The sequence below is a fragment of the Rattus norvegicus genome, chromosome 7, assembly GCF_021556685.1.
Source record: "Rattus norvegicus strain SHRSP/BbbUtx chromosome 7, alternate assembly SHRSP_T2T, whole genome shotgun sequence".
Lineage (NCBI taxonomy): Eukaryota > Metazoa > Chordata > Mammalia > Rodentia > Muridae > Rattus > Rattus norvegicus.
Genome location: NC_141540.1, coordinates 139590363 through 139618179, shown reverse-complemented (window position 1 = coordinate 139618179; position 27817 = coordinate 139590363). Strand labels below are relative to the sequence as shown.

Below are 27817 nucleotides of genomic sequence, written 5' to 3'. Positions count from 1 at the left end.
GGTGTTCCTGTAGGAGAGTCCTGCCCCAGAGCCATCCATCCAGCACAGCTACACCTACAATGTCTCCAACCTGGATGTGAGGCAGCTCTCTGCCCCGCCTCCTGAGGAACCTTCCCCACCTCCGTCCCCTTTGGCACCCTCTCCTGCCAGTCCTCCAGCTGAGCCCATGGTTGAACTTCAGGCGGAACCGCCCGCTGAGCCTCCCATCCCTTCACCTCTGCCACTGGCTTCATCCCCCGAAGCTACCCGCCCCAAACCCCGAGCCCGGCCCCCTGACGAGAGCGAAGATTCCCGTCCCCCACGACTCAAAAAGTGGAAAGGGGTACGCTGGAAGCGGCTGCGGCTCCTGCTGACCATCCAGAAGGGCAGTGGTCGGCAAGAGGATGAACGGGAGGTGGCAGAGTTTATGGAGCAGCTTGGTACAGCTTTGAGACCAAGCAAGGTGCCTCGAGACAACCGCCGATGCTGCTTCTGTCATGAAGAGGGGGATGGTGCCACTGATGGGCCCGCCCGCCTGCTTAACCTTGACTTGGACCTCTGGGTACACCTCAACTGTGCCCTGTGGTCCACGGAAGTGTATGAGACCCAGGGTGGGGCATTGATGAATGTGGAGGTTGCCTTGCACCGAGGATTGCTAACCAAATGCTCCCTGTGCCAGCGGACTGGTGCCACCGGCAGCTGTAACCGCATGCGCTGCCCCAATGTCTACCATTTTGCCTGTGCCATCCGTGCTAAGTGCATGTTCTTCAAGGACAAGACCATGCTGTGTCCAATGCACAAGATCAAGGGCCCCTGCGAGCAGGAGCTGAGCTCATTCGCCGTCTTCCGGAGGGTCTACATTGAGCGGGACGAGGTGAAGCAGATTGCCAGCATCATCCAGCGCGGGGAGCGGCTACACATGTTCCGAGTAGGGGGCCTTGTGTTTCATGCCATCGGACAGCTGCTCCCACACCAGATGGCTGACTTCCACAGTGCCACTGCCCTCTATCCTGTGGGCTACGAGGCCACTCGCATCTACTGGAGTCTCCGTACCAACAATCGTCGCTGCTGCTACCGCTGTTCCATCAGTGAGAATAATGGACGGCCTGAGTTTGTGATCAAAGTCATTGAACAGGGTTTAGAGGATCTGGTCTTCACTGATGCATCTCCCCAAGGTGAGCACCTCTGGATCTGGGCAGGTTATTCCGGGAGTTCACTTTGCAGAGAAGGAGGTGTCTGTCCAGCTCTTACATGGTGCCCTGAAAAATGGGGTTCAGCCTTTCTCAGTCACTTTAAATACCTTTGCCGGGGCTGGGGATTTAGCTCAGCGGTAGAGCGCTTACCTAGGAAGCGCAAGGCCCTGGGTTCCGTCCCCAGCTCCGAAAAAAAGAACCAAAAAAAAAAAAAAAAAAAACCTTTGCCATTGAAACTTGGCCAAGCATACTGCCTATAATCCCAGTACGTGGGAGGTTAAGGGTGGAAGCTCCTGAGTTCAAAGCCGTCCTCAGCTATCAAGTGAACTGGAAGCCAGCCTGGGCTACATGAGACCTTTTTTCAAAAAAAAAAAAAGTTTCATATTTTAGTTTTTTTCCCATGACCTTGGTAGATTAAATGGTTGGGGGTGTGTGTGTGTGTGCATGTTCATGCATGTGTCAGTGTGCACATGTGTGGTTTGATTTTTTTTCTTTGGTTTTTTTTTTTTTTTTTTTTTTTTTTGAGACACATTTTTTCTGTGTGGCGTGGCTGTCCTGGAACTCACTCTGTAGACCATGCTGGCCTTGAACTCAGAAATGCTCCTGTGAGGCGTGTGTCATCGGTGCCTGGCCTTTTTTCTTTTTCTTTTTCTTTTTTTTTTTTTTTTTTTTTAAGGATGTCTTTTTTTTTTTTTTTTTTTTAATTTTTTTTTTTCAAGCTACTTTTTTTTTTTTTTTTTTTTGGTTCTTTTTTTTTCGGAGCTGGGGACCGAACCCAGGGCCTTGCGCTTCCTAGGCAAGCCCTCTACCACTGAGCTAAATCCCCAACCCCCTTTTTTTTTTTTAAGATTTATTCATTTATTATATATAAGTACACTGTAGCTGTCTTCAGACACACCAGAAGAGGGCATCGGATCTCTTTACAGATGGTTGTGAGCCACCATGTGGTTGCTGGGAATTGAACTCAGGACCTCTGGAAGAGTAGTTGGGTGCTCTTAACCGCTGAGCCATCTCTCCAGCCCCCTTTTCTTTTTCTTTAACTTTGTGTGTATTGGTGTCTTTCCATGCGTATGTACCACATGTATTGAGTTAGTCTTTTGCAAGCTGCCGTGTGGGTGCTGGGATTGAACATGGGTCTCTGGAAGAGCAGCCTGTGCTCTTCAACCGTCAGGCCATCTCTCCAGCCCCCCAATTTTTTTTTTAATTTGAAAGTTTTTTGGTTTTGTTTTTCAAGACTGTTTCTCTGTGTAACAACTCTGGCTGTCATGGAACTAGTTTTGTAGACCAGATTGGCCTTGAGTTCAGAGATCCACCTGCTTCTGCCTCCTACGTGCTGGAATTTGAGGTGTGTGCCACCTTGCCTGGCTGTATGTTTGTTTGTTTTGTATTGTGTGTACGGGTGTTTTCCAGCATGTATGTCTGTATTTCATCTATACAGTACCCTTGGAGGCCAGAAGTAGGTGTTGTTAGATCCCCTGGGAGTGGTGTTAAAAGATGGTTACTGGGAACTGAGCCTGGGTCCTTCGGAGAGCAGCCATTGTTCCTAACTGCTGAGTCGTTCTTTCATCCCTGCTTCTGCATTGATGATAAGTAAGGCAGCGGGCAGTAGGTTTGCGAGAGCATGTGCGTATGTCACAGTTGAGCTAAAAGAATGAGTCGTGCAGGTTGTTCTGTCCACTGTGACGCAGGAGGTGAGCCCTGTCATATGGGTGTAGACACACAGTGACTGAGTCTCGGGAGACTTGAGTGTTTGCCTTGAGTCCCATAGCCATTACTCTAACTTCAGCATACTCTTTCCAACTCCAAAGCGTGTCCGTCCATTCAGTAAGAACTGTGGCTTCCGCTAGGTCTCTGGGCCCTGTGCTTCTCTGCCACAGGCTCTGTCACTCCCCTCCACATTGGAGCTTCTCTAGGAAAGGAGGAGGATCCTGAAGGGCCATAGGGAAGTGATGGCCACGTGGTGGAAACTAGAGCTAAGGAGTAGGATTAAGCTGCGATCAGTGAGCAAATGAGACCATAGAGGGTGCTGTCTGCCTCCCATCTAGCTGTGTGGAACCGCATCATCGAGCCTGTGGCTGCCATGAGGAAAGAAGCCGACATGCTGAGGCTCTTCCCCGAGTACCTGAAAGGCGAAGAGCTCTTTGGGCTGACAGTGCATGCTGTGCTTCGCATAGCCGAATCGGTAAGCGGGTGGCAAGGAGCTGGGGGCCCGGCGGGAACATTGGTCCTGTCTCATGAGTAAGGCAGTGATCCCTGTGTCCACAGCTACCTGGGGTGGAGAGCTGTCAGAACTATTTATTCCGCTATGGACGCCACCCCCTGATGGAACTACCGCTCATGATCAACCCCACCGGCTGTGCCAGATCAGAACCGAAAATCCTCACACACTACAAGCGGTGAGCTTGTGCGACTGGGCCACGGGCTGTAGGTGTGGATGTGGGTAAGGCCATCCGGCCTCTTTCTGAGGGTTTGAGATGCAGATCAGAGTTGTTTCCAAGAACCTGAGAGTCACCCTTAGACCTGATTAGAGGTACACAAGTGTTCTAGGGTACCCCTTTCTTCTTCCTAATCAGCTCAGGTCACTGGGTTGACCAGGAAGCAGGACAGAGTACTCTTGGGTCCCTGGGAATGGCTCCTGGGAGGTTCTTGGTAGACAATGGTGAAATAGATATGGGAGCTGGTCACTTCTTTCTTCTTGGGTTTTGCTTCCAGAGGGGCCGGTGATTCTCCCAAACTTGAGACACCCCTTGGTGACTAGGGCACATTGCCTTTGCAAAGCTGAGGTGATTTGGAAATAACTAGAAGTTATAGAAAAGCAGTACTACAGCCTTCCATTGTACAGCACTTTATACTTTTTTTTTCAAAGCGTTTTCACATCCATTATCTCATTTGATCCTCACAACAACCTCATGAGGTAGGTAGGGCAGGTGGTATGACCCCGTGTTATAGCTGAGAAAACTGAGTCTCAGAAAGACTGTGTGACTAGAAGGTCACACAGCTGGGACTAGGCCCTCCTCTTAACTTGTGGGTTGCTGGTCTTTCTGTACCACAGTAGCCTAACCTTGGTCCTCGGGTAGAGGGAGGCAGAACCCACGGTAGTAGGCTTTCCATGAAGGCCTTTGGTGGCTTGAAGGCTGTCATAGAATGTCGAACACTCTACCCCTAGTTAGCCCTAGACCTTGAAGCTCTACAACAGTGGTTTTCAAACTATAAGCATATTGTTCCCAAAGTCCCAGAACACAGAAGCCAGTGGGCAGACTTGCCCTTGTGTGTGTAACTGCACCTTCTTAAGATTGGACTTAGCCAGAGAATCTCTGTTTTCACCTGTGGATTGGAGGTACAGTCAACATTTTGCTGAAGAAAAGAATCCGCTAAATAAAACAGAAAATCACCCAAGTGTTTGAAAACCACTGCTCCGGGCCAGGCCTTCCTAGGGCGGTGAAAGGCCCCCGCCAGGCAGCAGCCTTCCCCTGCACTGAGCTGTCTGCACAGAGCCCAATGCTATGCTGCAGAGCGGAACAGCCTGAAGAGACGACAATATCATCTTCAGGCTGTGAACTCCCAGCCCCTTAAGAGTCAGATGGAGCCACTGTGGCACAGCGGCTCGTTTTCAGGGCTTACAGCATACTCGGAGGAGGACTCACCTGAGTAAACAAACCGTCAGCACAAATTGTGGGCCTGGGGCAAGACTCCGAGAGTGTGGCATTGAGCCTAGTTTGGCATGAGGGTGGTAGACAGTATGCAGTGGGAGAGCGGGCTCAGTGTAGGGGAATTGGTGCCTCTTCCCTTTCTACCTGCTCCCTGTTCTGGGTGGTCTTTGCTACCCAGGGTGTCTGGAAGGGTCTCAGCAGGGAGTTGCTGCCTCTTCAAAGCTGAGACCCAGGCGCCTTCACTCCACTCCTACAGCAGCAGGCACTTGTACTTGCTGATGGCACATTCCCAGGGAGGAGGTGGGCAAGGTTTGCTTGGTCTGCCGTGTCATGGACTGTATCGCCTCCCAGGCCCCATACCTTGAACAGCACCAGCATGTCTAAGGCATATCAGAGCACCTTCACAGGCGAGACCAACACCCCGTACAGCAAGCAGTTTGTGCACTCCAAGTCATCTCAGTACCGGCGCCTGCGTACCGAGTGGAAGAACAATGTTTATCTGGCTCGTTCACGTATCCAGGGCCTAGGCCTCTATGCAGCCAAGGACCTCGAGAAGCACACAATGGTCATCGAGTACATTGGCACCATCATTCGCAATGAGGTGGCCAATCGGCGGGAGAAAATCTATGAGGAGCAGGTACTACAGGAGAGCTGGGGGCTGGCGCGGTGCAGTGTACACCCTCTGCCTAGGAGCATGGGGGCATGTTTGAACCCAGGAAGCAGTTGGAAAACAGCAGGGAGGGAGAAGACAGCAGAACTTCTGTCCAATAAGCCCCTGTCTGGTTTGCTTGCTAACATTCCTGCTCCTCCCCAACCGCCTTTCTAGAACAGAGGCATTTACATGTTCCGGATAAACAATGAGCACGTGATTGACGCCACACTGACCGGAGGCCCTGCCAGGTGAGAGAGGAAGGATTCATGTGTCTCTGGTGGCCATGTTGTGGGTGTTGCCTGGTATCTCTGACACTGACTCTGTCGTGCCATCCAGGTACATTAACCACTCCTGTGCCCCTAACTGTGTAGCGGAGGTTGTGACATTTGACAAGGAGGACAAAATCATTATCATCTCCAGCCGTCGAATCCCAAAAGGAGAGGAGGTGAGAGGAGAGCCTTTGCCCTGCGGCTCCCAGGACCATCGAGGCCCCTTGCCCGCATCCCCACAGGCTCGCTTTGACTCTGTCCCTCTTTTCCTTCCAGCTGACCTATGACTATCAGTTTGATTTTGAGGATGATCAGCACAAGATCCCCTGTCACTGTGGAGCCTGGAACTGTAGGAAATGGATGAACTAAGAAGCTTTGAGGCTACCAGGCAGGGGAGTCCCCACTCCTGCCTCTTCCCTGAAAGGGAGGAGGGGGAAGAGAGGTAGCAGCCAGAGCCAGGACCCAGGGCTGGGGCTGCCGGCTGACCGGAGCCCCTGGAGCAGGAGGCTGGGGATGGAGAACCCTAGGCCAAGCCTACCCTGGGCACCAGGGACAACCTTCTTCCCTGCCACCGGCCCTTAGGCTGGCATCTGCCCCCAGTTCCAGGAGGGGACAGACAGAAGCAGCCACTGGGCATCTCAGGTTTGAGGGGGATATGGGCCGGGACTACCCAGAAGTGTCAGGGAGCAGGAGGGGTGTGCAGCCGGGCCTCACAGCCCTGCTGCCTCCACCAACCTCGCTGGCCCAACTCACGGCTGCAAAGAGACTTGACTAAGCTTGACAATCCCAAAGGCCGGGTCCCACACCTGGCCCTGCCTGCCGGGTCCTGCCCCTACCCTCACCCCCACCCCTTCCTCTCTGTCTCTGTCCCCCTCTTTTCCTCTGTGTTTCTGTCTCTCTATGGGTTGTGTTTCCTTGTTTTCCACTCTGACAAATGCAACATGACGGGAAAGAGGCATCCAGATGCCCAGGAGGGCAAGCCGGGCAAGCCGGGCAAGGAGACCCCGCACCCACACCTACCTCATTTAAGTGTTGGATTTTTTGCTGTTTTGAAATGTGAGACCCTCTCCGAGCCCCCTACTGCCCCGACTCTCTCCCCCACCTCACTGCCCTCTTCTAGTGGGTGGAAGGGGGGGTAGGAGAAGGACAACAACAACAATAACAACAACAAAAATCCATCTTTGTTTTTAATTATGGGCGTGGGATGTCGGCTGAGGCAAATGGTGATGAAGATTGGGGTAACTGGTCTCTAGTTGCTCTAGGACCTCCTTCTCCATCTGGACATGGAGGCAGGAGGGGTGTGCTAAACCTAGGACCAGGATCTCACTCTCCTGTTTTCCCAGCCTCATCCTGAGCCCGTCTGCCCTCCAGCCCCTGGACGGGGTGTGGGGGGTAGGGTGAGGGCTATCCCTGAGTGGCGTGCCCATACCCAATGAGGCAGGGTGTGGCCCAGAGCTCTCACTTGCCCTCAGTCACCAAACTGCTGCTGGTCTGGTGGGAATGGGTGGTGATGTGGGGGTGGGGAGCTTAGTGTCAGCGCGGGGAGGGTGGGGGGTATTTATCTATTTATACATGGGGTTGTACATAGTCTTGTGGGGCATGGGGGAGCCGGCCGGAGGCGAGAGCCCTCCCCTCTCCCTCTACCCCCGGGGAGAGCAAATGTAAAACTACTAATTTTTGTGCTTTATATATTCTATATAAATATATCTATTTTCTTTTTACAAAACCAGTTTATAAATGGTAGGGGGGTGTGGGGCGGACACATGGAGCTCCCCTTGTGGGGGGGCCCCTCCACTACCCAACCTACCGCCCTTTCCTCCCCCCTCCCCACCCCCTGGCTGTGACTGCTGTAAGGTGGGGTTATAGAGAGAGGCTGGGTGATTCTTACCCGGGTTGTAAAGCTGGACTATGTTATAACGCACAAAGTAAGCTGGCCCCAGGGGGAGCCAGAGGGTGAGGGGTACCCTTATCTTCCTTTTTCCTTCCTCTTTCTGCCCGAGCTTGTGCTGCAGTTGAACCTCTTCCTGTGGGTGGCAGTAGGGTAGAGGGTGTGTGAGGCCTCAGACCCCTCTCTGGTAGGGAGCCGAGGGGATGAGATGAAGCTTCTATGCAGTTCTCTCCTGGGGCTGTGGGCAAAGGGCATTTTGTAATTAATATTCTCAAGAATCAGATAATCTGGACTGTAGAGATGGGCTGGATGGTGGCACATGGGCAGGCCTGCTGGAGGGGTAGAGCGGTTGCTGTTGTGATTTTAGGTTTTTGTTTTGTTTTAAACTTGGGGGATTGTGGATTGATGGGGGTAGGGAGATTTTTTTCTTTTTTTTTTTTTTCTGGCCTTTTTTTTTTTTTTTTAAGCTGCTTCCTCAACTGTTTCAAGCTGCAAATGTTTATGAGAATAACAACTCCCTACACACTCCCACAGAAACCATTGTAATTAGATCAGACAGTGGGAAAACTGGGCTTGCTGTCCCCAAAGCCACAGAGCTGAAAGGTCTAGGCATTAGTTGGGGGGTTGGGGGGGGAGATTGTCTCCTGTGAGTGGGGCTCTGGCTGGGGCTTGGGCCCTAGAACTGGGAACGGAGAAGGGGCAGACTTTGTAAGCATATGCTAGGTATCCGATAGTCCTGTAGAATTTAGTGAAGAAACCTTATACAGCTTTTAATTTTTATATAAACTATAACTCAGACCCACGCTACAAGGTTGGAATTTTGGTTGTTGTTGGTTTTTTTTTTTTTAAGTACCCCGCCTGTATAATTGCATCAGAATCCCACCCCCAACCCCGCCCCCTGTTTGTATTTTGGGTTGGTTTACACTTGCACATACTCAATTTTCAGTTTCTCCCTTTTACCTTCTACCCTCACCTCCAGGACCCTCCCCCTTCTTAAAAAAATAAATCGCTGACAAGTGTGAATCCCGTGAAGAACTTTATTTTGTGTTGTGTGTATCCTGTACAGCAAGGTTGGTCCTTCGTAACAACGGATGAAATGGTTCCCTTTTTTAAAGCGCTCTCTCTTCCTCCACCCCCAGCGCCCCTGTCCTTGGCATGTTTTGTATCAGCGATCATTCTGAACTGTACATAATTTATGTTGCGAGAGGCAAAGGGCAAGTTTTGGATTTTGCTTCTTCAAAGTTTGTTTTTAAACGATAAATAAAAAAAGAACATTTTAAATACAAAAGCGCCTCTGTCCCATGACCCTCGCCGTTAGCCAGATCTTAAGGTCCGGGAGAGCTGGGCGAGGAAGGTGATCCAAGGCAGGCTCAGCCACCGCCGGAAGGGTGGGTTCCCCGCCTTCCGCCCTGGGCCTGGGGCGTGACGTAGGCGGAAGTGGCGCGAGGCACCGGATGTGGGGCGGGGCCTACTGCAAGGGAGCTTTCCAAGCTGAGGAACTGGCGGGTGCTAGCAATGGAGTCGGTGAGTGGCGCAGGGGGGCGGCGGGGGGCGCTGTGGAGCCGGAGACCCCCTGCTAGGAGCCGGGGAGGGCCGGGCCCAGCTTGCCGCGGGAGTCCGGGACTCCCCTCCTCTGCTTCGGTGGGTGCATCTCCGAGGTCTGGGCCACACCCGTGTCCGCCTGGGGTCTGCAGTACCCTGAGAGACGAAGCGGGCTGTGAGCTTGGAGCCCACAAACACCAGGATGATCATGCCCCCCTGTTTATGAGTGCCTCCGGTTCTTTGAGAAGTTTGCATGAAAGCGGAGTTGTGATCCCGCTTATTTAGGTGAGCGACCCCGGCTTACAGAAAGCTCCAGGACCCCGTATATGCGACCGCTTAAGCAGTTCTGACATCTGAAAGAATATACTGCATCAGTGAGGTTCCATTGCTTTCATAATGGAGTTTTCCCGTGAAGGAAAGAATGCAGGAAGCCACTGTGTCCCTTGGACAAGTTTAGGTCGTGTCCTGATTGGTGACGCTATGCATGCGTGTTGACAGTTCGTTCTTGGCGAGCAGTGTTGACCAAGGGTGGCAGATTCCCGCCAGCTCCTTACAGATGCTGTAGGTTATCTGCTACTTGTTTGACCTACCTCATTCACAGGAGCCTTTCTCTGCCACTCCGAAGGCCCTCCCATCGACTTCCTGTTCCATAGTTTTTTAACTAAATATCTTCTGTGGGCAGCTTGGGGTTTGTCTTCTCCCATTGTATAGCTATGTAATACTTGCACGTTCACCCTTAGGATTTTTTTTTTTTTTTTTTTGGTTCTTTTTTTTTCGGAGCTGGGGACCGAACCCAGGGCCTTGCGCTTCCTAGGTAAGCGCTCTACCACTGAGCTAAATCCCCAGCCCCGGATTTTTTATTTTTTTTTTTTTCTTTTCTCATTTTCTTTGAGTCAGTTACTTGGCTTGGAGCAACCCCACTCCCCACCCCCCAACCCTGGCACCTTTGTCTGCAGAGGAATAGTATAACTTGACTTATAAAAAAGAAAAGATAACAGTTGTAAAGCAGTTACCAAGCAAGGATTTCATTTTCTACAGAGAAAGTATTTTCAGCAAAAGTAGTCTTATTTTTTAACTTGTAGATGTATTGTTTACAACTTAAGTATAAATGATAAACTGTGAGTATAAAGTTTAAAAGCAACTTTTCTGTATGTTAAATTTAGCCCTTTGCTAAATTTAATATCTATTGGATTGCAGAGAGATGGAGATGAGAGGTATGGGGAAGGCTGTTAGTTAAGGTAGGTTGTAGTTAAAGTACTATCCTCATGCTACAGACACCTGAAAGGAAAGGAAGGAGAAATTACAGTGAGTACAGGCCCATGACTTGGTGATGTTGAAACTGGATTTTGGTCCCGGTGTAAGAAAAACTGGCTAAGAGCATTGTTTTCTCTCTCTCTCTCTCTCTCTCTCTCTCTCTCTCTCTCTCTCTCACTCACACACACACACACACACACACACACACACACTCTCTCTCTCTCACACTTTTTTGGAAACAGGGTCCCAGTAGGTAGCTCAGATTTTCTGTGTCAGTGTGGACATGAGCCAATACTCCCAGCTTGGCCTTTTGTAGTAATGGGACCAGTGGGAGATTTATGAGCAAGGAGGCAGGGGATGGTCTCAACAGCTTTCTGTGAACAGACAAAACCACTCAGAAAGTAAGTTTTGTTTGGTTTGGTTTTTATTTTGACGTGTGTGTGTGTGTGTGTGTGTGTGTGTGTGTGTGTGTGTGTGTGTGGTGTGTGGTATGTGAATGTGGTGTGTGTGGTGTGTGTGTGTGTGTGTGTGTGAGAGAGAGAGAGAGAGAGGGAAGGAGGGAGGGAGGGAGATAGGGGTGGGAGAAAGTGCATTGGTGCCTTGGAACAAATGTGGAGGCCAAGGACAATTTCTTGGAGTTGCTTTTCTCTTTCTACTGACGTAGGTTTGGGGATCCAACACGGGTCATCTGGCTTATGGGGCAAGCTCTTTTATTCACTGAACCATCTCACAAGCCTGGGGAAATATGTTTTATGTGGTTGGATATGAAGTTTTCTCCAGACGAGCTACTCCAGCTATCAGCTGATCAGAGTATAAAGCAAGGAGACGATAAAATGCAGAGCAGGGAAACTGAGTCAGAGAATGCCGGGCAACAAAGCGGACGGAGTTGGGGCAGAGCGTTTCTAACCTGTCTTACATGTAAGGAAGCAGAACTACCATCCCAGGCACTGGAAAGATGGCAGAGTTGCACTGAAAAAACAAAAAAGTCACAGGTTAAGAACAGGATGGGAAGACAGATATTCTCTATTATCTTATCAATAGTCTTTGTAACGTGTGGTTGAGACGCAACTGGAAGCGTAGATCAGGAGTTTGGAAAGTAGTTTTGTCTTAGTGTCAGAGGATCTAGCCTGCGTCTCTGTAATAATACTTCACACGTGTGTTGTATAGTGATATGTTTTTGGTTCCCTGAAGTGGTTTGTTTTGGGTGTTTTGTTATCGTTTTGAGTCAGGGTCTAATGTAGCACAGTCTAACCTTGAATTCACTCTGTAGCTGAGGTTGGTCTTGAACTCCTAATCCTTCTAACTGTGTCTCCTGAGCACTGGGAACACAGTTGTACACCACTGCCCAGAGTTCTCAGCCCCGTCTCATTAAAGGAAGAGGGGAGTGGCCCTAATTCTCCCACTCGTGGAGAAACAGGCAGGAAGGATGAAGTCACGTTTAATTGTTTCTATGGTGGGTTCATTAGTTGTGTCTGACTGTTTGCCTTGTCAACTTGATACAACCTGGAATCACCTGGGAAGAGAGCCTCAATGAAGGGTTATCTGTCTATATTGGGTTGGCCTGTGGCCATGTCTGTGGCATACTGTCTTAGTAACTGCTATGGGAAGACTTAGTCCACTATGAGTGGCACCATCCCCTAGGTAGACGGTTGTATGAGAGTGGAGAAATGAAACAGTGCAGCAAGCAAGCAAGTGAGAGTATGTCCATTCATTCCTCTCTGCTCTTGACTGAGTACTATTTGGCCAGCTTCCTGAAGTCCCTGCTGCTGTGTCCTCCCTACAGTGACCTCCCCACAGTGACCTCACAATGATGGGCTGTATCCGTATATAAGTACACTGTCGCTGTCTTCAGACACACCAGAAGAGGGCATCGGATCCCATCACAGATGGTTGTGAGCCACCATGTGGTTGCTGGGAATTGAACTCAGGACCTCTGGAAGAGCAGTCACTGCTCTTAACCACCGAGCCATCTCTCCACCCCTTCGTCAGGGTGTTTTACCACAGCAAGAGAAAAGAAAGTAGCACTGGCAGGCTCTTCAATATCTTCTCTTCGTGTCTGCTTACACCATTATTAGAGTCTTCTTTAAGCTGTAAATTATGTACAGTGCCCCATGCTAGGGGGGAAAATACAAAGTATAAGATAGTAGAAGGCTTCTGGGAATTCATAATCTGTTGCAGTAGATAATGCGCAAAATAAACCGTAGCGCAGTGCCCTGTGTGCTATGAGATAGGTGCCATCACTTTCACAAGTAGCTGCCTCTGTGCCTTTGTGTCGAGCATGAGAGCTGATGTCAAGTGTGCCTCTTTACCGAGGAAGAGCACGCCCCAGTTTTAAACAATGAGGTTGTTGTCATTCCATAACCTTCCCAAAACTGTCAGAGCAGGCTGATAGCCCAGAGGAAAGAGAATTACCTGCCCACCCAGTGTACTGGAAGGAGATTTAGGGTTGTCCTGCCCCCTGGACCCCGTTCCCCAGCCGTCTCTTCAGGTTCAACCCCAGGCCTTTTACTTCGCCTCCACATCAACTGTGGCAATGAAGTAACGTTTAAGTCTATGTAGGGCACGTTACCCAGAGCAGACGGAGCCAAGGTATGGGTGACGGCAGACACTTCGATGATCCCTTGGTTCCTAGACAGCAATACAGTTTCTGAATGCTCCACTCGAGAGAGAGCCCTGTGAAAGCTTGCTTGTGTGAGATCTCCCAGAGTCTCAGACTTTCTCAGGAAAGGAAACTTGAAAGCCCTGTATCCAACCCTTAGATTCCCAAGGGTGCTGAGAGAACTCCTGCCCCCTCAGTTGCAGACGGTCCTTATCGCCAAGTTTCGTTTGTTTCGGTGGGATGGTCTGCCGCTTGGGTCTCTCTCAGTAGTAAGGCATATGACAGGCTCTAGTACCACAGCTGTGTTTGTGCGTATTTGGGAAAAGCTATGTTATCTAAGGCATTTATGTGGGTTTGGGGCTTGCCTCAAGTTCATACCATACCCCAGAGTGGCCTCAAATTCGTCACCCTCTGCTTCTGCCTTCCTAGTCGGGTCAGAGGTGTGCAATACCATACCCTACGAGCCCTTGTTTTAATAAAGTAGATCAGTGAGAACCTTTTGGCACCAACTTTAAGCTCATATTTTGGCCGTAACTCTGGTTTTGCTTTAGGACTTTTGAGACAGTTTTACTGTTGTAGCCCTGGCTAGCCCATATAGACCAGGCTGGTCTCAACACTCCTTATGATCCCCCTGTGTCTGCCTCCAGGGCGCCGAGATTACAAGCATGCTCTGTCCCAGCTACTCGATGTTTTGGTTTCACTGAAGGGCACACCTGATGCCAGCTATGAGAAGGCAAGAGGAACTTAAGTGTGAGACCAGCACAGTCTACAGTTGAAACATTGCCTTAAATAAGCAACCAACCAACCAGCCAGGACCTACTGTTTCATTAGCAGTGGGCTGTGACGGGACGGGAGCTTTGAAAACAGACAGATCAGTGTTCAGGTCCCTACCTACCTTACCTTTTAGCAGCCATGTGAGCCTGGACAGGCCACTACTGCCTCTTGAGTTTTATTTCCCTACTGTTAATAACATTGTTTACTTCAGGTTGTTAAAAAATACTAAATGAGATAATATCTTTCCTCTCTTCTTTTGAGGGAATGTTGAGACAGAGTCTCATGTAGCCCAGGCTAACCTCAAACCTGTTTCAAACCAGATCCTCTCTTCCTCACCCTCCCAAGTGGTGGGTGCCACCATCCTCAACTAAACTACTATTTCTTGAAGAGTCTTGCTTTCTAAAGGAAATCATTAGTTCATCAGACACTACTCTGTCTCCCTAAGCCATTGCAGCTCTCTCTCTCTCTCTCTCTCTCTCTCTCTCTCTCTCTCTCTCTCTCTCTTTTTTCCTGTATCTTTTTGAGATAGTTTAGCATCTCTCTCTCCCAGGCTGGCTGACGATGTTCCTTCCCACCTAAGTCTTCGGAGTAGCCTTTTCCTAATGTGGCGCTAGGATTGAGCCTCAGTTGAGGTGACTCTGCTTCTCTTGTCTTGCAGGTTGCTGCAGAGAGCGCTCCAGCTCCGGAGAATGAACACTCTCAAGGTATGTTTGCCGTGAAATCAGCTGAGTAAAGGAAACCGAAGGGAAAGCCATAGCCTGACCTTGTCCTCAGTGGCACCTACGAGTCTCTTGGGGTTCTCCTAGGGACAGAGGCAGGCTTTCTGGGGGTGTAGTTCAGTGGTAGAGGACTCGCCTACCTACACATGTGAGGCCTTAGAGTCACACCCAAGTCCACAAATGAATGGAGGAATCAGTTTGCTGCCTCTCTGGAAAAGGATTCTGCCCAGGAGCACCCTTGCTATCATCTTTATTGTATTAAGACATGCATTTTGGGCACGAAGAGATGACTCAGAGGTTGAGAGCACTGACTGCTGTTCCAGAGGTCCTGAGTTCAATTCCCAGCAACCACATGGTGGCTCACAACCATCTATAATGGGATCTGGCGCCCTCTCCTGGCGCGCGGGCGTACACGCGGGCAGAGCACTATGCATAATAACTACATGTTTAAAAAAGAGAGAGAGACATCTTCTAAAAAGATTAAAATAGAGACTGAGTAGAAATCTCTAGAGATGGTTCAAGGTTTTAAGCACTTCCTGTGCAATCGTGAGGACCCTCTGACAAGCCATGCATCCCACACCTCCTATATGCCAAGCTGGGAGGGGACAGAGACAGAAGGTGTGCTGGTGGCAGGGAAAACATGGGCCGCAGCGTCAGGGAGGGACCCTGCCTGGGAGTGGGAGGGACAGGTAGAGAGCGACAGTGGCCTTGGTTTTTTTCCTCAGCAGACTGATTCAGGATATGTAAGCCGAGTGAACCGTCTCCTACCCGGGTTGCTTTGCTCACGGTGGTGACAGCAGCCCCAGGGCAGTAGCTGGGGATGTGTGCTCACTTAGGCAAGGACCCTAACAACTGAGCGACACCCCAACCTGAGAATCCATCCCCTCTGTAAATTTAAAAAGCATTTTGTGTATTTATGTGTGTTGGTGTTTTGTCTGCATGTATATCTGTATGCCACATCTGTGCCTAGTCTCTGTGGAGGCCAGAAGAGGGTGTTGGGTCCCTTGAGACTAGAGTTAACAGGCTGGCAGTTGTAAACCACCATGTAAGCGCTGGGGAGCGAACCCAGGTCTTCTAGAAGAACAGTTAGTGTTCTTCTGAGTCCTCTCTCCAGCTCCCAAATTCCCTTTTTAAAAGACATAGGTCTTCTACCTGTTTTCCTCACTTTACGTGAGGACATTCTCGTTATCAACTTTCCTCCCGTTGCCCCTTTCTGTCTCCTTCCTTATACTGTATTTACTTCGGGTTTCTCTGTGTAGCTCTGTTGTCCCGGAACTCACTCTGTAGACCAGGATGGCCTTGAACTCACAGAGGTGATCTGTTGGGAGATTGTTTCCTACATTGTGTATTCAGGTGCTGATTTCTGTGCCCAGAGATCTGGTTGCAGTCTGGACTTTGGCATTGTCATATTTAGAGCATATTTAGAGGAGAAGGTGTCTCAGTGATGCGTGAAAATTCATATCCATTGACTGGTTAATGAAGAGCTGGTTCCCCCATAGAGACCTGCTTTCTTCTGCCTCTTGGGTGCCCAATCACTTTTTTTTAAATTTATTTCATGTATGTGAGTTGCTGTCTTCATACACACCAGAAGAGGACATCAGATCCCATTACAGATGGTTGTGAGCCACCATGTGGTTGCTGGGAATTGAACTCAGGACCTCTGGAAGAGCAGTCAGCGCTCTTAACCACTGAGCCATCTCTCCAGCCCCCGGGTCACTTTTTTATACTTAAAAAAAAATTTTTTTTTGCACATATGAGTGTTTTGTCTGTGTGTATGTCTGTGCTCCATGTATGTGATGGTGCCTGTGGCAGTCAGAAGACGGTGTTGGATCCTCTGGAACTGGAATTTTAAGATAATTGCGAGTCACCATGTGGGTGGTGGGAACCGTGTCTTGGATAAGAACAAGAAATTCTTTTAACCACTAAGCCATCTCTCTGTCCCCTACACTTTCTTTAGATGTTTGCTAATCCTTGGTCTAAAATAGGAAAAGATTTTACTTCAAAAGAATGAGTCTGAATTTCCAGAACTCACATGAAAGCAGATTAGGCGTGGCCTCTAATCCCACAAAGATGGAGGATCCCCAGAGAAAGTGTTTGGGAGGACCTACGGTAGCTGAGGTGGAAGTGAGGCCCTCAGCATTATTTTAACTTCTACACACACTCCTGTGTACGTACATTTGGATACATGTATGGGGGGGAAAGGATTCAAATATTCACTCCAATACACAGAAACACAAAGTTAGAAAAAAAAAATCACAACATAGTCTAGTGTCTGAAAATCCCCAGGACATATTATTAAGACTTGAATTTTTGGGGTTGGGGATTTAGCTCAGTGGTAGAGCGCTTACCTAGGAAGCACAAGGCCCTGGGTTCGGTCCCCAGCTCCGAAAAAAAGAACCAAAAAAAAAAAAAAAAAAAAGACTTGAATTTTTGACAAGAAATTTAAATCATTCTGCTTTAGTGGTCTTAAAAAAAGCAAAAACAAAAACAAAAAATAACAACCCATGATGGCCCAGGCCTTTAATCCCAGCACTTGGGAGGCAGAGGCAGATGGATCTCTGAGTTCCAGGACAGCCAGGGCTACACAGAGAAACCCTATGTCTTCTTTTTTTTTTTTTTTTAAGATTTATTTATTATATATAAGTACACTGTAGCTGTCTTCAGACACCCCAGAAGAGGGCATCAGATATTACTACAGATGGTTGTGAGCCACCATGTAGTTGCTGGGATTTGAACCTAGGACCTCTGGAAGAGCAGTCAGAGCAGTAGGCAAGCGCTCTACCACTGAGCTAAATCCCCAACCCCGACCTTGCCAACTCTTATAAAGGGAAACATTTAATTAGGACTGGCTTACAGTTCAGAGGTTCAGTCCATTACCGTCATGGTGGGAAATATGTTGATATACAGGCGGACATGGTGTGGAGAAGGAGCTGACCGTTAGTTCTACACTCTGATGGCCAATTCGGGGAGGGGAGGGATGGCTTGAGCATTTGAAACCCTGAAGCCCTCTCCCAGTGACACACTCCTTAGGCCACACCCACTCCAACAGTAGTACATTAGCATAATGCCACTCCCTAGGCATTGAAATATGACTCCCTGGGGGGCCATTCCCCCCCCCCCCCCCCCCCCCGGCTGGGGACCGAACCCTAGGCAAGCGCTCTACCGCTGAGCTAAATCCCCAACCCCCTCCTGGGGGCCATTCTTAATCAAGCCATCACACCCTGTCTTGAAGAACAAATTTAAAAAAACAATGTCATCATATGTTATGTTATCAAGATGCCTTCCTATCTTTGAATATTGCACATGATATCTGTACCTGTTGTAAGTGTCTGAGTATCTATGGGAGCTCCAAGACATGTGGCAGAAACTCAGCTTGTTTATGTGGATCCTTGCAGATGAGGTAGGGTAACCACAACAGCTTAACAACGTGCGTCTCCGTATAAGGAGGCAGCTACTATCTAGCTCTGCTCAATTAAGACCTATTTTTTGCCAGATCTGGTTTTTGTAAAGAAACCGAGAATTTGGATTTTTATGTAAATCTGTAAAGTTTTTAAATTTGGAAACTGATTTAGATTATTTTTAAAACTGGGAAATCCAAATTCATTATGTGCGTGGGCTTCTGACTTAACGTGATAGCACCTAACTCTAGCATACCCTCATCTGGTCCCTAAAGCTGTGCCTCGGCGTCTGTGAGTTCACGTTTGCTCCTGCACATCAACTTTGCCACTTCCAGTTAACATGGCGGATTCAGGGCCTCAGCCCTTCTTTGAAAAACAAAGCAAGGGGCTCAGAGATGGTTCACCCATTAAGAGCACCACTGCTCTTCCAGGGGCTCTAGGTTCCATTCCTAGAACCCTTCTGGCTGCTCCCAACTGTCTGTGTGCAGTCCCGGTTCCAAGGAATCCAATGCCCTCTCCTGGCCTCCACAGGCACTGTGTGCACACAGTAGGCCCACATAGACTCAGACAAAACCCCCACAAACATAAAATAAAAATTAAAACCCTGGGCTGCTGAGATGACAGATAAAGATGCTTTCCACGTAAGCCTGGTGAGCTGAGTGTGTTATCCACAACCCACGTACAGGTGGAGGGAGAGAACCAACTACACACACGCACGCACACACAGACACCCTAGCACATACACAAAAGTAAGAAATGGATTCTGGAAGCTTCAGCATGTGGGAGATAATTCAGTGACTTAGCTGGTCTGAGTCTGGCAGTAAAGCAGGCCTGGAAGCATGAGAAGCCGGCCTACGACTGAATGTCTGTCTCATTACACCTTGCTGAACTGTGGTGGTCTTCCGCCCAGGCCAAGGCCGGAGGTGTGGAGGGGGGCTTATATACTGCACTGAAAACCAGAGCCTGAACCCTCCCACTCATCCCCCAAATTCAGCCTCCAAAATACTAGCAGAAAATACTCCAGTCTTCCAGGCTCAGAATTAAAGAATCATTAGGCTCTCCTGGATGGGAAAACCTGCAGACCCAAGTATTGGATGTTCCTGCAGTGGCTTACGGGCAGAAAACCTGTTTACACATTTAGAGATCCGGCCAGTGTACAAGTGTTTGCACTGAAGATATGTTCTGGTTAAAAGGATCAAAACTAGAATTTGAATCCTGTTTCTCTCTGCGTGTGAATGTCAGGGCCGTATGTGCTGGCATGTGGGAGCCCGAACTCGATGTTAGGCCTCCTTCAGTCTGTCTCTCTTCCTCCGCTGTATTGACTGAACCTAGGGCTCAGTAGTTACGACTGTCTAGTTGGCTAGCCTGCCCTGGGGTCCTCTGCCTGGGCTAGGACCTGACCAGGTTTTCACACAGGTTCTGACCCTTGGGGGAAGCCCTTTATCACTGAGCCACCACCCCAGCCCTCAAATCCTGGCTTAAACCAAGGATTAGCAGACATCTAAAGAAAGTCTTAAAAAGTTAATCTAGAGGGGTTGGGGATTTAGCTCAGTGGTAGAGCACTTGCCTAGCAAGCGCAAGGCCCTGGGTTCGGTCCCCAGCTCCGAAAAAAAGAAAAGAAAAAAAAAAAGTTAATCTAGGGGGCTGGAGAGATGGCTCAGTGATTAAGAGCACTGACTGCTCTTCCAGAGGTCATGAGTTCAATTCCTAGCAACCACATGATGGCCCAGAACCATCTGTAATGGGATCTGATGCCCTCTTCTGGTGTGTCTGAAGATAGCAACAGTGCATTCACATAAAAATAAATAAATAGGGCTGGAGAGATGGTTCAGAGGTTAAGAGCACACTGACTGCTCTTCCAGAGGTCCTGAGCTCAAACCCCAGCAACCACATGGTGGCTCACAACCATCTGTAATGGGATCCGATGCCCTCTTCTGGTGTGTCTGAAGACAGCTACAGCGTACTTATATATAATAAAGTAAATCTTTAAATAAATAAATAAATAAATCTTTAAAAAAAAAAAAAAAGGTGATCTCTAAATGGTCCCCTGTGCCAAAAGGGAACAAAAGCGTCAATGATGGCTCAGTGGTTAGGAACACCAACTCTTCTTCAAGAGGGCCTGAGTTCAGTTCTCAGCAACTTTGCATTGGCTCACAACCATCTGTAATGGATCCGGTGCCCTCTTCTAGTGTGTCTGAAGACAGCTAGTTTGTTTCTGTGTGTGTGTGTGTGTGTGTGTGTGTGTGTGTGTGTGTGTGTGTGTAATAATTCTTTTAAAAAGCTGCACATTAAATGAAAGAGCATTTGAGCCCTGTGTAGTGTTCCCCAGCACTCGGGAGACGGATCTCTGTGAGTTTGAAGTCAGCCTGGTCTTCATAGCAAGCTCCAAGACAGCCAGGGCTACACAGAGAGACCTTGTCTCAAAAAGAAAAATGGAGTCCCAGCAGACCTGAGGGGCTCAGTGTGGAAATCCCCGTGTCTAAGTCTACCTCACAGAAAGAGGAAAACAGCCTGACAAAGGGAAGACCAGAGTCAAGACGACAGTGACAGCATCCCAGGTCTAAAAACCAGCAGTGCTTAGTAGCCAACCAGATTATAAATCAACAGAGATATGTGTGGGTCCCAAACACTTCCTTTTATACATGTGTCTTCCCTAGGGAGTTACTGGACGACTGTCTCTATCAAAACAAAGCGCAGTGATAAAGTGTGCAGGAAACAGAGTTCAAACAGGAGGGTATAAAATACCCCTGAGCAGTGGAGAAGGAGACCCCGAGGTGGCAGGTCAGAAGGCCTCAAAGAGACACCTTCCAATATTCCAAATTCTGGATTTTCTGAGATTCAAATAATTGATAGACTCTGGCGATTGAATCATTTGTGAATGTTATATATAGAAAAATTTTAAAAAACATATATATAAATTTAAACAAATGAATAAAACCGTTGTTAACTCCAGGGATGATAGAAAGTGCCAAAGAAAAATGTTTCTTTTTTAAACTTGTTTTTTAATTATTTCCAATTGTGTGTATGAGCACGCTCATCAGAATACATGTGGTCACAGAGGCCAGAGGTGTCTGATGCCCCTGGAGATGGAGTCCCAGGGCTTGTGAGCCGTCTCATATAGGTACTAGGACTCAAACTTGGAGCTTCTGGAAGAGCAATATGTGGCGTTAACCACTGAGCCACCTCTCCAGCTCCAAGGAAAAGGTTCTTTTCGTTTCTTTCTTTTTTTTTTTTTTTTTGGAGTTGGGGACCGATCCCAGGACCTTGCGCTTGCTAGGCAAGCGCTCTACCACTGAGCTAAATCCCCAACCCCAAAAGGTTCTTATTTAACTTAGCTCTGATATATTTATTCAAATGGTAAACAGCATTAGCTTTAACTCCTGGGAAGAGAGGGGCTTCAAAATGGGAGGTGTTTGTTGATGTTGGCTTGGTGAGAATTGAAACTGCTTGTCTTTGTCAGGAAGGTAATGATTGAAGGGAAGTTAAGTCAGAAGACACCAGTGTAAGCACGTCACCCAAGATGCTTGGGAATAAGGAGCGTCTGGGTGTGCGAGCGCACACCCGTGGTCCCAGCTCTCAGAGGTTGGAGCAAGAATGTTTGGAGAGTATATAGCAAGATCCTGACTTAAAAAACAAAACAAAACAAAAAAAACAAAATCCATGGGGCTGGAGAGATGGCTCAGTGGTTAAGAGAGCTGACTGCTCTTTCAGAGAACCCAGGTTCAATTCCCAGCACCCATGTGGTGGCTCACAGCCATGTATACAACTCCAGTCCCAGGGGATCTGATATCTTTTTGACCTCTGACGGCACCAGGCATGCCTGTGATATTGCGACTTACATGCAGGTAAGATGTCCACACACAAACATAAATAAATAAAAATGTTAGGAAAAGGGAAAAGAAGCACTGTTAAGGTCCCTGAAGAGGGGGCTGGAGAGAGGGCTCAGCAGTTAAGAGCACTGACTGCTCTGCCAGAGGTTCTGAGTTCAGTTCCCAGCAACCACATGGTGGCTCACAACCATCTGTAATGGGATCATATGCCCTCTTCTGGTGTGTCTGAAGACAGCTACAGTGTACTCATGTGAAATAAATAAATCTTTAAAAAAAAAGGGGGGGGGGTCCTTGAAGAACTACTCCCTCTGCTGGGTGGGTGTGTCATTGCATCCCTGTGGGAGCTGGAGGCAGGAGGGTCAGGTGGTTGTTTGAGGACACTGATAGGAACCATGGGTTTGCCCATAATCCCATCACCAGAGAGGCCAGAGTGGCTCTGGGCTTCCTGCCAAGTCCAGGACTAGCCTGACCAAACATCACAAGCTAGGAATATGCAGTCTGGTGGCTCAGTGTGTGCCTAGCATTACAAAGCCCTAGGTTTGCTCCCTAGCACCGAGAGGGAGATGATTAGAAATCCTATTTTGGGGGGCTGGGGATTTAGCTCAGTGGTAGAGCGCTTACCTAGGAAGCGCAAGGTCCTGGGTTCAGTCCCCAGCTCCGAAAAAAAGAACAAAAAAAAAAAAAAGAAATCCTATTTTGTTTGTTTGTGTTTTTGAGACAGCGTCTGTCTGTGAAGCCCTGGCTGTCCTGGAACTGGCTCTGTAGAACAGGCTGGCCTCAAACTCAGAGTTCCACCTGTTTCTGCCTCCTGAGTGCTGGGACCGAAGACCACCCCTGCCAGCTAGATGTTGTTTTTAGTCAGCTGGGGTACTGGGAGTGAGGTACAGAATTAGTCAGGACTCCAAGTGGTTCTCGCCACTAACTCAATGATATGACGACCTTGAACAGTTCTTCTAACTGTCTGCATGTATTCTCATTTCAAACATGAAGACAATACTTACTTAATAGACCAGTAAGAATTCAGAGTTTCGGAGTGAATGCAGCGTGGCAGACACCTTTAATCTCAGTACTGGGGAGGCAGAGGCAGGTGGGTTTCTCAATTCGAGAGAGTTCCAGGACAACCAGGGCTGCATAGAGAGACCCTGTCTTGAAAAATGGGAAAGGGGCCTGTGGGGGATGAAATGATGCATTATTTTGAAGTGTAAAGTACGTCAGACATCTAGATCGTCACTGTGGAGGTTGCCCTCCCCATTAGAGCAGGCAGATGAAAACACAGACTGTCAGGCATAGCTGCATACATCCCTGCAATCCCAACACTTGGAAAACGAAGGCAGTAGGATTACTACAAACTTGAGGCCAGGCGGGGCGTATAGCAAGGTTCTATCTCGAGTAAATGAAGGAGTCAGAGAGTTGGCTCAGCGTAAGAACACTGACTTCTCTTCCAGAGGACGAGTGGTCAACTCAGCACCCACATGGCAGCTCCCAGCTGTCGGTAATTCCCAGGCCTCAGCAGGCAGCAGGCACACATGTGTGCACAGGCAACAAAGTAAAACACCCATTCAGAAAAAGCAAATCGGGTTGGGGATTTAGCTCAGTGGTAGAGCGCTTGCCTAGGAAGCGCAAGGCCCTGGGTTCGGTCCCCAGCACCGGAAAAAAAAAAAAGAACCAAAAAAAAAGAAAAGAAAAAGCAAATCCCCCCCACCCCAAGAAAATCAAGTTTTTCTTTTAAAAACCCCTTACAATTATTTAAAAGACAAAAACTGGGGTTGGGGATTTAGCTCAGTGGTAGAGCGTTTGCCTAGCAAGCGCAAGGCCCTGGGTTCGGTCCCCAGCTCCCAAAAAAAAAAAAAAAAAAAAAAAAAAAAGACAAAAACCCCAAAAGTCATAATCCAGAAGAATGGAGGGAAACCTGGCCAGGCCCCGCCATTTGGATTTCTGAATCTTGGGTGGTCCTCCATGCTCTGGCCAGGTTGACTGAGCGCTTAGTATTATTAGCAACGGCCTTGCCTGGACCGTGAGTTCTCCACCTACGTAAAAGTGATGCACGACTCTTCCACCCATAGAGACCCCGGAATCGAACAGTAGTGTGTACACCACCTTCATGAAGTCTCATCGCTGCTATGACCTGATCCCCACAAGCTCCAAGCTGGTGGTATTTGATACTTCGCTGCAGGTGGGTAGAGCCCTTCCTTTCTACGTTCCTCAAACGCGCTAGTCCAAAGCCCGTCATCATCCGCCATACTCCCCCACACACCAACCCATTCTTCTTGCAGCTGTGCCTTGTGAGGATTTTCCTTAGGATGTTGCTCTCTTGGCCATAGGTAAAGAAAGCCTTCTTTGCCCTGGTGACTAACGGTGTTCGTGCTGCCCCTTTGTGGGATAGTAAGAAGCAGAGCTTTGTGGGTAAGCAGAAGTTCCTGGAATACAGTTATTGCCAGTCAGGGAGAAAAGCTCTGGACTGTGCTGAGGGCTCTTGTCTTGGCTTCTAGGCATGCTGACCATCACTGACTTCATCAATATTCTGCACCGATACTACAAGTCAGCCCTGGTAAGGAACCTGAACCTCCGAACCAAAACCACAGCCCTGCCTTTGGCTCCACTGTGCCTTGTTTTCTCCCCTCCAAGCCAAGCTCCTTGGGTTAAGAGGGGAAGTGAGTCTCAAGTCTGCTGCTCCTGCTTCTAGGTGCAGATCTATGAACTGGAGGAGCACAAGATAGAGACTTGGAGAGGTATGGACAAGTTGTAGCAGATGAGGGATGGAGGGTGTCCCGGGAAGCACTTACGTGGCAGTGTTTGTGAACTGTCCCTGTTCTCTTCAGAGGTCTACCTGCAAGACTCCTTTAAGCCACTTGTCTGCATTTCTCCAAATGCCAGGTGAGTTCTGGTTTTGTGTTTATCCCTAAACACCTGAAGACCCCGCCTCGTGAACGCTGCCTTTGGTTGTTTGTTTGCTTGTGAAGAAGTCTTCCCAGAGCCACAGCTGGCCTTGACCTTTCTGTAGAGTTCAGGCTGTCCTGAACCTGTAACTCTTCTGTTTGTCCTAGTACAGACTTACAAGTATTCACCACGCCCAGCCGTTACACACAGCTCGTCAAGTCTGAGCACTGAGCTATAACCACACTCTAAGGGGCTGTGCAGCTGGGCTTTAGCCCTGTGGAACCTGACTATGATCTGTCTTCTCACAGCTTGTTCGATGCTGTCTCTTCATTAATTCGAAATAAGATCCACAGGCTTCCAGTTATTGACCCGGAGTCAGGCAACACCTTGTACATTCTTACTCACAAGCGGATCCTCAAGTTCCTCAAGTTGTTTGTAAGTATACCTCAGCCGTTCATCCGTCTTATATGATGGATTGGAGACATATGCACAGCAGTTTGGAGGCCCTAAAGGTCGAGCTGACAGGTCAGTGGTTTGGTGCTGAGGATTGAACCTAGCACCTCATGGTCTACCAGGAAAGCTCCTGAAAACTGATGGCTTTCCTCAGATCACTGAGTTCCCCAAGCCGGAATTCATGTCTAAGTCTCTGGAAGAGCTACAGATTGGCACCTACGCCAATATTGCCATGGTCCGTACCACTACACCTGTCTATGTGGCTCTGGGCATCTTTGTACAGCACCGAGTCTCCGCCTTGCCTGTGGTGGATGAGAAAGGTGAGTGATGGGGCAAGAAGAGGGAGGCTGCCAGGCTCAGGCAGGTCTCCCCAACCCAGCCCGGAAGGTGGTCCACAGGGAGTGGGGCTTTGGCCACCACACTCCTCTGTTTCACTGACTTGCCTCTGTCTCCCTAGGGCGTGTGGTGGACATCTACTCCAAGTTTGATGTGATTGTGAGTGGTGGGGCTGGGAGATAGGGGAGGGGAGGGGGTGCTGGGGGTGGAGAGGGAGCAGAGGGGTCTCCTCCGCCTGAACCAGCTGGCAGAACTGCTTGTGAGCAATGGTCAAGAGCGCCCTCACTCCCTCTAGTGAGGTCGGGTTGGTCCAGGGTTTGGGAACTGACTCCCCTTCAAAGCCTGCTCCCCACTTCCAGAATTTGGCAGCAGAAAAGACATACAACAACCTAGATGTGTCTGTGACAAAAGCCCTACAGCACCGGTCACACTACTTCGAGGGTGTTCTCAAGTGCTACCTACATGAGACTCTAGAAGCAATCATCAATAGACTGGTGGAAGCAGAGGTAGGAAGCGGCCAGCCTCAGGCAGCCAGTGGGGAGTGGCCCCAAGAGGGTAGGGGTGAGGCAGCTACCCTAACTGCAGCTAGCACTCACATTACTTCTTGTTCCTCTGTGCCAGGTTCACCGTCTGGTGGTGGTGGATGAACATGACGTGGTCAAGGGCATTGTATCGCTGTCTGACATCTTACAGGCTCTGGTGCTCACAGGTGGAGAGAAGAAGCCCTGAGCATGGGGCGGAACAGGCAGTGCCTGGGGAGATGGCCCCCTCACTGCCTGCCTGCTGTAAGAGCCGGAATCAGATGGAATCCTGAGAGAACGGAGTCTTCCCTCAGGAGCTCCACGCCCACTGTCTAGAACTAGAGAAGGGGAAAGGAGGAGAAGGACTGTTAGCTTCTCTCACCATCGTGCTACACTTGAGAAAACACTTGTCAGCCTAGCCAGCCCCAGTCGCTCGTCACAGCCCCCTTGTGGGTGAACCATGGGTTTTGTGCTCCTCAGGCAGATCCTGATCTCTAAGAGATCCCTAGACCTCACCACGCCCCACCTCTGTCTCTGCCCTTACTCCACTAAGAGAATAGCTCTGCAGAAGTCTTGGTAAAGTATTTTTATTCCTCTTTCTTCACTCTGTGTGGAGGAGGCTGGGCTGTTTGCTGTCAGTCCTTCCCATGAGTCTCGGGAGGTGCGTCCCGGCTCCTGGGCTGTGCAGACGAAGGCAGATGGCTCTGTGGAGGAGGGCGGTGGGTAGGGAGCCAAGATTAATGCTTTTTGTGGCGAACCTAATTAAATGACAAGGTTTCATCATGGTATTGCAGTGTTTGATTTCTGCATTTGATAGACACTGTTTCGCCAACCTCCCTACCTCATAAAGCTGCTCCACCTCTTACTGAGAGCAGCAGTAATACCTTACAGAGAAGCACCAGACAGTCAGCGCTTACCTACGCAGGCCTGCGTCCTAACCGAGTGTATAAGCAGTATGGTTTGGGGAGGATTTATGAACTTTTTAAAAGATTTAGTTTTAAAAAATACAGGGGTTGGGGATTTAGCTCAGTGGTAGAGCGCTTGCCTAGCAAGCGCAAGGCCCTGGGTTCGGTCCCCAGCTCCGAAAAAAAGAAAAGAAAAAAAAACACACACACACACACACACACACACACACACACACACACACACAAACAGTGTAGCTGTCTTCAGACACACCAGAAGAGGGCATCGGATCCCATTACAGATGGTTGTGAGCCACCATGTGGTTGCTGGGATTTGAACTCAGGACCTCTAGAAGAACAGTCTCCTAACCACTGAGCCATCTCTCCAGCCTGATTTTCTTCTTCTTCTTCTTCTTTTTTTTATTGAAACAAGATCAGGCTGCCCTCAGATTTGCAGCAATCCTCTTGCCTCAGCTTCCTAAGTACTGGGATTTTAATGGTGTGTTCATCCAAGGTCAGACTTTATTTTTAAAGAAATAAATTAAAATATATATATATACTATATATACTACATACATATATATATATATATATACACATACATATGTGTGTGTGTGTGTGTGTGTGTGTGCGCGTGTGTGCAGGCATATGGAGGCTGTAGGCAAACCTTGTTGTGACAAACAATACTGTACTTTTCCCTTGTTTTAAACAGGATTTTGTTTTTTCCTTTTTCAAGACAGGGCTTCTCTGTGTAGCCCTGACTGTCTTGGAACTTGCTGTGTAGACCAGGCTGGCCTTGAACTCAGAGATCTGCCTCTGCCTCTGCCTCCCAGGTGCTAGGATTAAAGGTGTGTGCCACCCCTGCCTGGTTTTACAACGATTTTTTTTTTTTTTTTTTGGTTCTTTTTTTTTTTTTTTTTTTTCGGAGCTGGGGACCGAACCCAGGGCCTTGTGCTTCCTAGGTAAGCGCTCTACCACTGA

The 27817-nt window shown here is 48.9% G+C and overlaps 2 protein-coding genes across 14 annotated transcripts in view; both read left to right on the top strand.

The window, feature by feature from the left end:
* Kmt2d (lysine methyltransferase 2D) overlaps positions 1-8919 on the top strand; it is a 40212-nt gene extending 31293 nt beyond the window's left edge. For 8 of the 12 annotated variants that reach the window (XM_087555243.1, XM_087555253.1, XM_087555248.1 and 5 more), the window contains 8 exons: positions 14-1154; positions 3218-3354; positions 3438-3568; positions 4039-4086; positions 5174-5459; positions 5649-5722; positions 5811-5919; positions 6020-8919. In XM_087555243.1, the coding sequence (XP_087411369.1) occupies positions 14-1154; positions 3218-3354; positions 3438-3568; positions 4039-4086; positions 5174-5459; positions 5649-5722; positions 5811-5919; positions 6020-6112 (2019 nt within the window). In that variant the 3' untranslated portion in view covers positions 6113-8919. 12 annotated transcript variants of the gene reach the window in all.
* Positions 8920-9080: 161 nt separating this feature from the next.
* Positions 9081-26722, top strand: Prkag1 (protein kinase AMP-activated non-catalytic subunit gamma 1). 2 transcript variants are annotated; one of them, XM_087555831.1, is made up of 12 exons: positions 9081-9458; positions 14459-14504; positions 23811-23920; positions 24069-24150; positions 24237-24295; positions 24431-24476; positions 24567-24621; positions 24933-25059; positions 25232-25397; positions 25535-25572; positions 25773-25919; positions 26035-26722. In XM_087555831.1, the coding sequence occupies exons 3-12, from the start codon at positions 23849-23851 to the stop codon at positions 26140-26142; spliced, it is 900 nt and encodes a 299-aa protein (XP_087411957.1). In that variant the 5' UTR covers positions 9081-9458; positions 14459-14504; positions 23811-23848; the 3' UTR covers positions 26143-26722. The 2 variants fall into 2 exon arrangements, with proteins under 2 accessions (XP_087411957.1, NP_037142.1); NM_013010.2 differs by having other exon boundaries at positions 9131-9155; positions 26035-26717.
* The last annotated feature ends 1095 nt before the right edge of the window (positions 26723-27817 follow it).

What these genes read in the sequence shown, in the direction of transcription:
- Prkag1 (NM_013010.2), top strand. An exon ending in GGAGAATGAACACTCTCAAG is followed by an intron (nt 14,505 to 23,810) that starts GTATGTTTGCCG and finishes TTCCACCCATAG; the next exon opens with AGACCCCGGAATCGAACAGT. An exon ending in CAAGATAGAGACTTGGAGAG is followed by an intron (nt 24,477 to 24,566) that starts GTATGGACAAGT and finishes TGTTCTCTTCAG; the next exon opens with AGGTCTACCTGCAAGACTCC.